This window comes from Amblyomma americanum, chromosome 3 (assembly GCF_052857255.1).
Source record: "Amblyomma americanum isolate KBUSLIRL-KWMA chromosome 3, ASM5285725v1, whole genome shotgun sequence".
Lineage (NCBI taxonomy): Eukaryota > Metazoa > Arthropoda > Arachnida > Ixodida > Ixodidae > Amblyomma > Amblyomma americanum.
In genome coordinates this window covers 163,523,722-163,536,570 of record NC_135499.1, presented here as the reverse complement: position 1 = coordinate 163,536,570, position 12,849 = coordinate 163,523,722, and the positions used below count along the sequence as shown (strand labels likewise).

The window sequence follows — 12,849 nt, the reverse complement described above, 5'->3', positions numbered from 1 at the left end:
CAAAAAGGCGCTGATACACAGCTTGTGCTCCTAGCGATGTCAGCATTTTTACGGCTACCGCAGCGATGGCCTGTGGTTTCAATACCCGCCTCGCATGCCCGAGGTGCGGGGTTCGATCCCCAATTCCCCACCCGGCACCCGCCAGTGATACAATTGGTATAAGCTTTCCCCCGACCTGCTGTTCAGCTTCTTCGGGTGATATGCTTGGGAAATGGGTCTTTGATCCCACTTTGAGTATACGAAAACACCTTGTGCCATAGCGCTGTTTGGCCACGGATGCATTGTGTTTATGGCTTTGCCTAGAGCTTTGAAGGTCTCTGATTCGATACCCAGCGACCAGGTTGGCCCTATGGCCCAAGCTTTGATGACACCGTCAGTGGTTGGTGCATAACGGGGGGTCCATATACCGGGCACTGTGCAAAATTGTTCCTATGGCCCAAGCTTGGATGAAGCCGTCAGTGGTTGGTGCTTATACGGGTCCATAGTCGGTATCCAATTTCGTTCATGAGCAACCCAAAAATTAAAAAAATGAAACTGCTAGTTGCGTACGTCCATAGCTGTCATAGTTCATGCACCTATAACTAAGGCAGCAAAGAAATTAATGGACATACCACTATGCAAGACAGAAGTATAATTTACTTAATGAAGAAGATGTTACTAGGAGCGTCGTGAGCTTTCTTTTCGGTGAGACTTGTCAAGGTGCACATATGCAGCGGTCGTGTTTTACTGGTAACAAGATCGCTGGACAAGCAAAACCCTTAGCTATTTTTTTTTAATATGCACATAAAGGCCTCAATTTACACACTGTTTTGTGTTCTCCACTGTGAATTTGTTCATACAGTCAAGAACACCACACAGTTTTGTTGAATTCTGGTTGCAAACCACTGCTCGCGGACCAGCAATTCTTTTGTCTGTTGTCCTGACAAGTTTGTGGCTCCTTAGAGCCCGCTGACGCAGGTCCTCATGTGATGTGTATGGGAAACTCGACACAGGCGAGCACATCTCCTTCTTTCCCGCTCACTTGGAAGACTGCGAGAATTTCCATCTGCAGAAATAAGAGAAGAAAACTAAAGTTTGCGAAGCCTGGAGTTTTGTACTTTTAAAAGGTGATCGCGTAAATATGAGCGTACGTATGATTTTGCTTAAATTTAGCGGTAAAACTGCAAGAAATTGTTCACTTGAAGCTCATTTAATAAATAACGTTCTGCAGTGAGGTTTGACTCAAAAACTAAAACATGATATATAAGTTTTCACGGTGCAAGGAGACTCGTAGCCGCCAACCGACTTTTAACGCTGCCCGCGTCGTGCCAACACTAACCTCTGGGCGGCGTGTTAAGCTCACTCATCTCCCTTCACTCCTAAATCACTTTACATGTAAACTTCGCATCAACCCATATCGGTCCGTTTTTTGTGAACAGTGTAAGATCTTAGATCTCTCACGTCACACAAATAAAAGTATTCAAGCTTTGTAGCCGTCGAAGAAACAATTACAGAGGGTCCTCTGACTACTTATGTTCCTTGAAGGCGAAAACATCAATTTTTAATTTATATTTTTTGCTTCCTTTCTAATGACAAATCTACTCATTAGCAATCACTAGTAAGGCAGCGCACACACTAGGTTCACCTTTATTTGTGGTCGATGGGTTTTGTGGTATATTGGTTGCGTATTTGCCTCGCAATCTGAAGGCTTGGTTCAATACCCGCACCTTCGGAAGAATTTTTTTTCTTCGCTGAAGACGTCATTGGGGGTTTTCTGTACCAATTTTTCTGCACGCCGACAATGACGCCGGGTTTCATTGCTATTGGGCCATACAAAGCGTTCGCCATAATAAAAAAAAAGTACTGTCCAGGTCTCGGATCTGAGATTTGCAGTCAGAGTGCTTAGGTTAGACACCGGCACCGTCAGAGTTTATGAGGGCGAATCTGGCGTTCCTTACTGGAGAACAGAACAGATATCTGCGGTCAAAATTCCAAGGCGGGCCAACTTGACTTACCTTGGGGTAGATCCGGTAGACCTTGACTGCGCGTGTGACAGTGTAGTTCCGGCCGGCTTGTAGGGGACAGTCGAGGCCCGAGCTGATGCAGCCGTTCTTCTGGTTGAACGGTAGCGGTAGCAGCACTCCGCCCGCCTTGCCCATGATGGCTACGCTCACTCGAGACTGGTTGTTGACTGCGTGTGCAAGAGTCATTCCAACAGAAGTCGCACCGCTGTAAAGCAGCAGGCAGATTGGACGGGGTGTGAAATGCAAACACGCTCTCTATGCAATGCCAGTGCACGTTAAGGAGCCCAGAAAAGTTGAAATGAATCCGCGGCCCTCCACTACGGCGTATTTCTCAACCCGTTTGCAGCTTTGAAACGTTAAACATAACCTAACATTACATAACATGACATGACATGACATAACATAACATAGCCGTCTCCAACGTTCTTGCACAAAAATTTTGAATATTAGAAAACTGTAAGGTTTTAATATAGAAATATTGAAGGTAATGGTTTTATGGGGGTTTAACTTCCCAAAGCGACTCAGGCTTTGAGAGACGAACGTAGTGAAGGGCTCCAGAAATTTCGACCACCTGGGGTTCCTTAACGTGCACTGACATCGCGCAGAACACGGGCCTCTAGTATTTCGCCTCCACCGAAATTCGACCGCCGCGGCCGGGATCGAACCCGCGTCTTTCGGGCCAGCAGCCGAACGCCATAACCACTGATCCACCGCGGCGGCTGAAGGTAACCGTCCACTCTTCCGATAGGTGGCAAAATATTTCTTTTATAGTGTTTCCATCGCTCGCATCGAACAGTTAACACATGCCTTAGAAAACCAATAGGGAATGCTTTTAACGATAGCAAAAACGTTAATAGCAAAAAAGAACTCAAGCCTGCCGACGGCGAATCTGCGGGTATATTGACACTTATAGGAAAATTTTACAATATATGAAAAAATTTCGCTCACAAACTCTTTCTCGCTCAGAAATGATTTTGTCCAGAATTTTTTGGGTATGCATAACATAAATAACATAACATATATTAAGGTAACGATGTACCTTAATATAAGATAACGAATCGTAACATTACATAACATAACATAAGAATTTGACGTAGCATAACACACCATAATATAACATAAGATAACGTAACATAGCATACCATAGATTCAACTAACATACCAAAACGAATGTCATGTATGTCATAACGAGCCCCTCTTGTTCCTTCCCATGTCTGTTCAACATACCATGAGATAACGTAACGTAACATAACATACCAAAACATAGCATAAGATAACGTAACATGACGCAGCATAACATAAGATAACGTAACGTAACATAACTAGTTGGACATAAGGTAACGGATAGGCACTCAACTCGACAAGTATTAACACTGCTTATCATAGCTTTTCAGAACCACTCAAGAAAAAATTCATGGGGCACTTTGGCGATCTGAGGTGCGCGAGGCGAAAGCCTTTACCGCACCACTTTGACTGCCTCTGTTTGGCGAATGAAAACAACGCATTTGCTTGTAAATTCTTTGACCGTTTATTTGATCCGGATGCGTTGACTGGTTGACTGCTTCTGTTGCTGATTTTGGGAGTGGGTAGGACAAATTTGGCGGCGACCCGGGCTAAATTTGGGGGTCATCACGGTGTTCGCCTTAGTCTAATTAGGCTGGACATCGATTTGGTGCAAGTCGGCCAGGGAAAAATTTCGGGGGTGACCCGGGCTAAATTTGGGAGTCATCACGGTGTTCGCCGTAGTCGAATTAGGCTGGATATCAATTTTCGGGCAAATCGGCTGAGGTCAAATTTCGGGGGTGACCCGGGCCAAACTTGGGGGTCACCATGGTGTTCGACGTAGTCGAATTAGGCTGGACATCGATTTTGGTGCAAATCATCATCATCATCGTCATCATCAGCCTTAGTACACCCACTGCAGTGCAAAGGCCTCTCCCATGTCTCGCCAATTAACCCTGTCCTTTGCCAGCTGCATCCACCCTTTGCCTGCAAACTTCTTAATCTCATCCGCCCACCTAGCCTTCTGCCGCCTCCTGCTACGCTTACTTTCTCTTGGAATCCACTCCGTTGCCCTTAAGGACCAGCGGCTATCTTGCCTTCGCATTACATGCCCTGCCCAAGCCCATTTCTTCCTCTTGATTTCGACTAGGATGTCATTAACCCGCATTTGTTCGCTCACCCACTCTGCCCGCTTCCGGTCTCTTATCGTTAGACCTATCATTTTTCTTTTCATGGCTCGCTGCGTTGTTCTTAACTTAAGCTGAACTCTTTTCGTTAGCCTCCACGTTTCTGCCCCGTAGGTGAGTACCGGTAAGATGAAGCTGTTGTACACTTTTCTCTTGAGGGAAATTGGTAAAATGCCACTCATGATCTGAGAGAACCTGTCATATGCGCTCCACTCCGTTCTTCTCCTTCTAGTTATTTCCCTCTCCTGATCCGGATCAGCTGTCACTACCTACCCTATCCTTTACAACTTCCAGGCTCTCGCTGCCAATTGTGAACTGCTGTTCCCTTGCTAGACTGTTGAACATCACCTCGGTTTTCTACATGTTAATTTTTAGACCCAGCGTTCTGCTCTTCCTCTCTAACTCATTGGTCATGATTTGCAGTTCACCTCCTGAGTGACTCAGCAAGGCAATGTCATCAGCGAATCACAGATTATTTAGGTATTCTCCATTTACTCTTATTCCCAACTGTTCCCAATTCATGCCTCGGAATACCTCCAGCAAACAGGCGGTGAATAGCATTGGCGAATCGGCCAAGGTCAAATTTCGGGGGTGACCCGGGCCAAATTTGGGGGTCACCATGGTGTTCGACGTAGTCGAATTATTCTGGACATTGATATTGGTGCAAATCGGCCATGGTCAAAGTGTGGGTATGACGTCACTTCCGTTGTCGTGACTTCCGGCTTGCGATCTAACGGACGGACAGGATCTCGAACGGGGGTATAAGCCATTAAAAGCTTTCGCCTTAAAAAGACCTATACAAGCGCTCCTCCTTTTACGCGCTGCTGAAGTTATCAGGGACCCGAAGGGCCCCGGGGCAGCTGATCACGGGATGTATTCTTATTTTAAACGACGGCACTTTCTTCGGAGTAAATTGTGTTGCCACCGTATGTCGTTCCTGAAAACTACAGCGTTCACATCTAACAACGTTGTGGCAATGTGCTCGAAGTGGGCGTGGTGGTACGCGCACTAATAAAGGAAGGTGGGTACCCCCCGATAATATACTACCTAATGGTGTCACTTCGTGCCTGCGAGACTGGGAGAGGCGTGGAAATCCCCCCTCCCCCCCCCCTCTCCCCCCCCTCCTTTGATTTTGCAATGATATTAGGCTATGCTGGTCAGCAACTAGCCGTGATCTGCAGCGATTTATAATGCTCAGTATTTTCCAAAAGTGACCAGACTGAATGCTTTGCTTCTCAATCGTACAGTAGATCACTTATACCACATCCCAAGCTCTGAATATCTCTAGGGTGCTGAGCAACAGGAACAGTACAGCAGGGTCCTTGTCCTCACTGTTCAAGACCTTTAGATCTTTAGGGACTCCGTAAGGGCTCCACTATAAGCTCCGGAAGCAAACCATTTGGCTTGGTTACCTTCGGCAAAGACGCTACTACTATTTCGTGGCACCACGAAACAGCGCAGCGAAAACACTCGGGTGTTCAGTACTCTGCATACAGTTCCAGCAACCTGCTTTTTTAGTTATTCTGTAAAAGCTATATATGTTATTTGAAAATTTGCGGACTGTGCTGAAAAATTAAACGCAAAAGAGGGGTAATACGTTTGCTGTACTCAACTTTACCGTGCGGGCCGGGATCATGCAAGCGTAAAAATAGTTCGCGGACAAACTTACCACTGTGAAAGTCCATCTCAATCTTTGCCGACCGGCCTTTCCTGAATGTGCACGGCAGTTTATCGCAGGGGTCTACGCGGACTTGCAGCACTTCGCCACCTGCGCCGGAATCAGCCGTAGCAAGAGACAGTGAAATGAGGAGGTGAATAATGTTCAATACCGAAATAATAAATTCTGTGGAAAAATATAAAAAATTACTCTGCTGGTTAAACCATGCCACTGTTAGGTGAAACATTCGGAGAGACACATCATGTTTAACTAAGCCAGTACCTTGTTTAACCAGTAATTTTTCTTTTATTTTCGTTTATAGTCCGCCATCTTCTTATCTACTTTCCCTTCTTTCTTCGTTCTTTCCCCTTGGCTTAACTGTGGTTTGAATTGCCTTAGTTTGTTGCCGTTTCGGTTGGGCAACAAGGCAAGCTAATAATAATAATAAAAATAATAATAATAATAATAATAATAATAATAATAATAATAATAATAATAATAATAATAATAATAATAATAATTGGCTTTTTGGGGAAAGGAAATGGCGCAGTATCTGTCTCACATATCGGTGGACACCTGAACCGCGCCGTAAGGGAAGGGATAAAGGAGGGAGTGAAAGAAGAAAGGAAGAAGAGGTGCCGTAGTGGAGGGCTCCGGAATAATTTCTACCACCTGGGGATCTTTAAAGTGCACTGACATCGCACAGCACACGGGTGCCTTAGCGTTTTTCCTCCATAAAAACGCAGCCGCCGCGGTCGCGTTCGAACCCGGGAACTCCGGATCAGTAGTCGAGCGCCCTAACCGCTGAGCCACCGCTGCGGGTTGGGCAAGCTAAGCCAAGGAAGAAGAAAAACTACAACTACAAAGGCCTTCAGTTACACGACGATTCAGGGTGGTCTCCCATTAACAGCTCTCGCCGTTAAAGGGTCGTTTTTGATTGTGATGCAAGCTACCGACATCACTGGTAGATGGGTTTCTTGACAGCATAAAGTGAACAAGGGAGGTGCAAGCGCCCTGGAGCTTTCCCCTTCCTTGTTCACTTTGCGTTGACATTAAACTGGCTGGAGGCGTACGCAGTATAGCTCGATATTATGGCCCCGAAATATTTACAGAGAAAGCGAGAGTTCTGAGCCTGTGGCTGATCAGATTCCTAGGTTGGCGATTCATGAACGAATACAAAAGTGGCCCGCGAAATATTGACAGCTCACGTAAGGGTCAGCCGATAAATTAAATACAATTAATTGAAGCAGCAATTCAGAGTGGTGGTTTCAAAACAGTTGACCCAATAAGTAATTGACATAATGACTCCTAGTAAGGGTGCAAACAAAACAGAGGTCGAAGTATACCCGTAAGCAACATTTCTGGCAGAGTTCAGGTAATTTTAGCTCGGAATTCAAGTTCACAATGCCACATAGCGCCCGACCTACTCTCACCAGCAATCGCTATCCTGCTGCATGCCTCCTAACGCCACTTTAATTCGCTTACCATGCATGCTACTGCTCGCGCTCCACGCGAACGCGGCATGCAAGATTACAGCGATGCGGATGCCCATTTGGTGCGTGCTTAAAACTGTTTCTAGCATGACAGAAAATCACTTTATCCAAATACACGCAAAATGCTGTCGACCGGTGTACGCATGCCTACCGCAGGAGTTGAAATCCACGACGCTGAAGCCGGCCCTCGCCAGCAGTGCCGTGAGCAGGACGGCCAACGCTGCCACCAGCGCAGGGGCCGACGCCGAACTCCAACCGGCCATCGCTGCGGCGTTCGAGCGACGCGGCCTCCTTCTGAGTCGTATATTGAAAGCGTGCTGCTGGAGTTACGCGCGAGCAGCGCGCGCGCTTTTTAATATGACGACGACCGTCATTCGATCCCCGTCGTAGCGGAGTCAGCGCGTGAGTAATGTCGCGGCTTTTTGCTCGCTGTCGTCAGCGGCGATATGTTTCTTTGTCGCGGAGCCTGTGGACTTTAGGGTGAGAGAACGCAACGACAAATACGTGTCTTGTGACAGTTCGGTGAATCGCTTGCCCGACGATGCCTTTCGCATGATGCGGCGTGCGATGTCGGAGCTTGTCATACACACCTCGGTGTTTCTATGGCGTTCTGCTACCGATTCAAAGGTCGCTGGACCGAATCCCGACCTTGGGGACCGAATTTCGATGGAGGCGACAATCGAATAAGCCCGTGTTTTGCGTGTAGTCAGTGCACATTAAAGAATCCTTCGTGGCCAAAATTCATCCGGAGTCCTTCACTAGGGCGTACATGTAGCCCGCATGCAGCTGCGGTGCGTTGAACTTCACATGCCACGTTATGTTACGCTAAGCCTTTTCGTTCGCGCTGCCCAGGTCCTTTCCGGTTTATTTCGAAGTTGCGTGCAAGAGTATAAGCTTCAGCGCAATAAAATTTACCTTAGTGATTTATACATTTCAGAGGCTTTATCTCTATTTCGAGAAAAAATAATCTTTGCAGCCAATCAAGCAGCGTTCGATAGTTTCCGGTGTATCACACAGTCGGCAATTTACATAAGATACAAAAATATCTTCTTCCATGAAGCTAAGATTTAACAAGTAGAGATGGGGTGTGTATTTTTTGAAGCGCGGAAAAAATCTACCTAGGCGCAAATAAATTCACACAGACAAAACAAAACAGACAAGGAGACAACGGACAAGCGCCAAGCTTCAAAAAATGCTAAACCAACTAGCCCAGCAACATGCCTTACTGGGGCGTGTAGTTTAAAGAAAAACGTTTTAGTGCAACTCGAAATCTCCACTTTACGCACTCGCGTTAACACATCATGCCCTTAAGACCAGAGTAGAGAGAGCGATACAGCGGAGGCGAAAATAGCATTGGTATCAATGTATCTATAGATTTTTGCACGGAACAGAGTATAAGTACTAAATATAAAAGCGGACTGTCAAAAAATGCATCGAAGCATAACACTCCTGTATAAATCCAATTGAGGGGCGTTCAGTAAAACAGGAAGACACCATTAAAATGGGAAACATGTTTATGAAGTTAACTTGCAGAAGTACGAGTGCAAAGGTAATCGGGCCGCATCGGCTCGAAACTGGAGGACCAAACAGTCGTCGCCAATGTTGGATGAAGGTTTTGGCTGCATACTGTCTAGCGCATTGAAGTACCTGCAGTACATAATATGTTCTCGTTGCCAGAAGCATGCTATAGGCCTGGGCACGACCAAAAACTGAAAGGACATAGAAGTGGCGCTAAAAACAGGGACGACAGGATAGAAGAAGACAACACAGGCGCTAGACATCAACGGACTTTATTCTCGGAAATACCGCGTATATATAAGCTAAGATCAGGTGCCAAAAAACCAATAATCAAACCGCATGCGTGACGGCACTTCCCGATACAAGAACTTCAATTCCTTAGTAGAAAGATAAACATTAGGTATTGCTAACGCACGATTGCCTTTCCACGTGTATAAGGAAGGCTTCCAGTAAGGAAGACCATAAGGAGCGGGAGGTACTGGAAGCCTTCCTTATACACGTGGAAAGGCAATCATGCGTTAGCAAATCGAATGCTTATCTTTCTACTAAGGTATTGAAGTTCTTGCATCGGGAAGTGCCGTCGCGCATGCGGTTTGATGGTTGATTTTTTGGCACCTGATCTTAGCTTATATATGCGTGGTATTTCCGAGAAGAACGTCAGTTGATGTCTAGCGCCTGTGTTGTCTTCTTCTATCCTGTCGTCCCTGTTTTTAGCGCTGCTACTATGTCCTCCCAGTCTAAACACCAACTAGCCCAGCTTTTTTCCTTAAACAAAAGATGAAAGTCGACGTGGAACAAAAGTTCGAGCATAACGCTTAAGTACCGGGACCCAGTCCCTCGAGTAATGTGAGCGACCAACGAGCCGAACAGTGGCCGTACAAACACAAGCCAAGCGCTTAGGCGAAAGTGGACCTACGCGCTCAATAAGGGTGACCTCAATTTCCTTGCGAGCCTTCTGACGGCTCGAAATAGCTCGCGGCGCCGAGCATTCAGACGAAGAGCGAAAAACTCGTTCGCTCAACGCGCGGAATTTGAACAGAGTCGAGGAGTACTGAGCTCGCAGTGATCCTTGCTGCGGTAGTTGTATTTCGCTGGAGGCGGAATGCAAAAACGCCCGTGGGCTGTGCGATGCCAGTGCACGTTAAATAAACCCAAGCGGTCAGGATAATCTGAAGCTCTCTCCTCCCTCATCGCCCAAGTGCAGTTTCGGGACGTTACACATCATACCGCGCCATTTCATACCATACATTATCGTACCATAGCATGCCATGCCACACCATACCCTACCATACATTACTGTGCCAGACCATACCAAAGCATACCATACCGAACTATACCATACTATACCACTTAGCATGCCGGTTTAGCATGGATGCTGTACCATACTCATCATCATCAGCCTGACTACGCCCACTGCAGGGCAAAGGCCTCCCCCATGTCTCTACAATTAACCTCGTCCTTTGCCAGCTGCGGCCACCGTATCCCCTCAAACTTTTTAATCTCATCCGCCCACCGAACTTTCTGCCGCCCCCTGCTACGCATGCCTTCTCTTGGAGACCACTCTGTTACCCCTAAGGACCAGCGGTTATTTTGCCTTCTTGTGCCATACTAAACAGCGTTTATTTGGACGCCAGGTACCTTGTCGTCCAAATAACACATGTTCCAGAGTAGTGCACACTATTCGTAGGACCGCATACCGACTCCCCATGGCCACGTTTAGTCTGCTGTACCGCAGGGTCTCCATATTTGGTAGCGTTTTCCCATGTAACACGCGCTGGCAAAAAAATTTCATCTTACAAGTTATTCACTGCGCCAGGCATGATATTCAAGGGATTCCCAGAGCATCCTACGTCTTTTGCGCGGCGTTAATTCTTTGGGCCCATGATACACGATACCCTTTTTCGTCGTTTCAGCGCTGTCGTGGCTTGGTTTCCGTCGTGTATGTACGCCTGGTGAACTTTACAAAGTACCTGAGGTTATGGCTGAATACGGAGGCGGACTGCTCAGCATCTCAAGAGAAGGCAGATCAGGCATGTTTTGGCTGCAGCGGACTTTGTGGGCATGTACTTATATCACAGCTACGAGGTCACTACATGGCTCATTGAAAGAAAATGCCGTTTCCCTGCCTGACATATGCCGCGGCTGATTTGAAAGAGTTCTCTGGAAGGCGTCCGAGGGTGACTGCGCAGAATGCCACTTAGTGCTTTAGCGCACACTGGTGTAAAGTATTCAGGCGGCCATGGGACTGTCCACGCATACCGTGAAGGAGGCGGTGGCGGTTTTTAGAACCAGCTCCAACAAACCATGAGTCAAACAGTGCACGAGAGACGCTCGTACACGCCATATTTCCCGGCCCATGGACGTCAGGAACGCGCATCCTTACTTCTCCAGCAGGGCGGGCTTTCGACACTCTTAATCGCGAAGGTGCCGGAGCTCGATCACACAGCAGAGAAAACCCAGAGAGAAGAATGCAGAAAACAATAACAGAGCACCAGCAAAAATTATCTGGGAGCTGATCAATTTTGACACTGTAAAGAGCTGAAAAAATTGTGGGGCGATCAATTGGATTGATTCCGAGGAAACGCGATAGCATTCTTTTTTCACTAGCCATTCTATTCTTATTAATGCGTTTGCATTAGAAGGGCGTGTGCAAGCGTAAATGGCGACCGCCTTCAGCCTTGACGCAAAGAAAATCTTGTGACGTCATCACAACCTGATCGCAAGATTGTGAGCAAACCGCCCACCGTGACAAGTGGCCGTTACATTGATGATTGGTCACGAGCGGTTGCTCGCAGGGAGAGCAACCTGGGCTTCACAAGCCCCACCGGTGGCTGTGTTTTAAACAGCCACCTGCCGCGGAAGTGGCGCATCGCGTAGTCTGCACCACTGCGCCAACGAGTGGTATGAGGACTTTCAGTTATCAATGAATGTAAGTTAAGTAAATTAGAGAATGACCATTTTCGCATACGTCAAGGACTTGAAAAATTACAGAGCATTCATCTTACTGTCCATTGCTTACAAGGTATTTACTAAGGTAATCGCAAATAGAATCAGAACAACCTTAGATTTTAGTCAACGAAATGATCAGGCAGGTTTTCGTAAAGGATGCTCGACAATAAATCATATTCACACTATCAATCAGGTGATAAAGAAACGTGCAGAATATAACCAACTCTTATATATAGTGTTCATTGACTACGAGAAAGCATTTGACTCAGTGGAAACCTCAGCAGTCATGCAGGCATTGCGGTATCAAGGTGTAGAAGAGCCTTATGTGAAAATCCTGGAAGATATATATAACGACTGCACAGCTACCATAGTCCTCCATAAAGTCAGCAATAAAATTCCAATAAGGAAGGGCGTCAGGCAAGGAGACACGATCTCGCCAATGCTATTCACCGCCTGTTTACAGGAGGTGTTCCGAGACCTAGATTGGGAACAGTCGGAGATAAGAGTTAATGAAGAATACCTAAATAATCTACGATTCGCTGATGGCATTGCCTTGCTGAGTCACTCAGGAGGTCTGCTGCAAATCATGATCAATGAGTTAGACAGGCAGAGCAGAACAGTAGGTCTTAAAATTAACATGCAGAAAACCAAAGTAATGTTCAACAGTCTCGCCAGGGAACAGCAGTTCACAATTGGTAACGAGGTGCTGGAAGTGGTAAGGGAATACGTCTACCTAGGGTGGGTAGTGACAGCTGATCCAGATCACGAGAGGGAAATTATTAGAAGAATAGGAATCGGTTTATGGTTGATGGTGGGTTTAACGTCCCTCAGCGACTCAAGATATGAGGGACGACACATGATGAAGGTCTCCGGCAATTTCCACCACCTGGGGTTCTTTAACGTGCACTGACATCGCACAGTACACGGGCCTCCAGAATTTCGCATCCATCGAAATTCGACCGCTGTAACCGGGATAGAACCCGCGTCTTTCGAGTCAGCAGCCGAGCGCCATAACCACTGAGCCACCGCGGCGGCTCAGG

General features: G+C 46.7%; 1 protein-coding gene across 1 annotated transcript; it reads right to left on the bottom strand.

Annotated features, from left to right (window-relative positions):
- Nucleotides 1-618: 618 nt before the first annotated feature.
- Nucleotides 619-7,657, bottom strand: LOC144123442 (NPC intracellular cholesterol transporter 2 homolog a-like). Its single transcript, XM_077656267.1, has 4 exons — nt 7,494-7,657; nt 5,862-5,960; nt 1,995-2,170; nt 619-1,045 (listed from the first exon to the last, which is right to left on the bottom strand). The coding sequence occupies exons 1-4, from the start codon at nt 7,603-7,605 to the stop codon at nt 962-964; spliced, it is 471 nt and encodes a 156-aa protein (XP_077512393.1). The 5' UTR covers nt 7,606-7,657; the 3' UTR covers nt 619-961.
- Nucleotides 7,658-12,849: the final 5,192 nt, after the last annotated feature.

Excerpts from the sequence above, each read along its gene's own strand:
- LOC144123442 (XM_077656267.1), bottom strand. The coding sequence starts at position 7,605 with ATGGCCGGTTGGAGTTCGGCGTCGGCCCCTGCGCTGGTGGCAGCGTTG. Across the intron at positions 2,171-5,861 it reads TGAGATGGACTTTCACAGTG|TCAACAACCAGTCTCGAGTG; the intron begins GTAAGTTTGTCC and ends TTGCACACGCAG. Across the intron at positions 1,046-1,994 it reads TCTACCGGATCTACCCCAAG|ATGGAAATTCTCGCAGTCTT; the intron begins GTAAGTCAAGTT and ends TTATTTCTGCAG.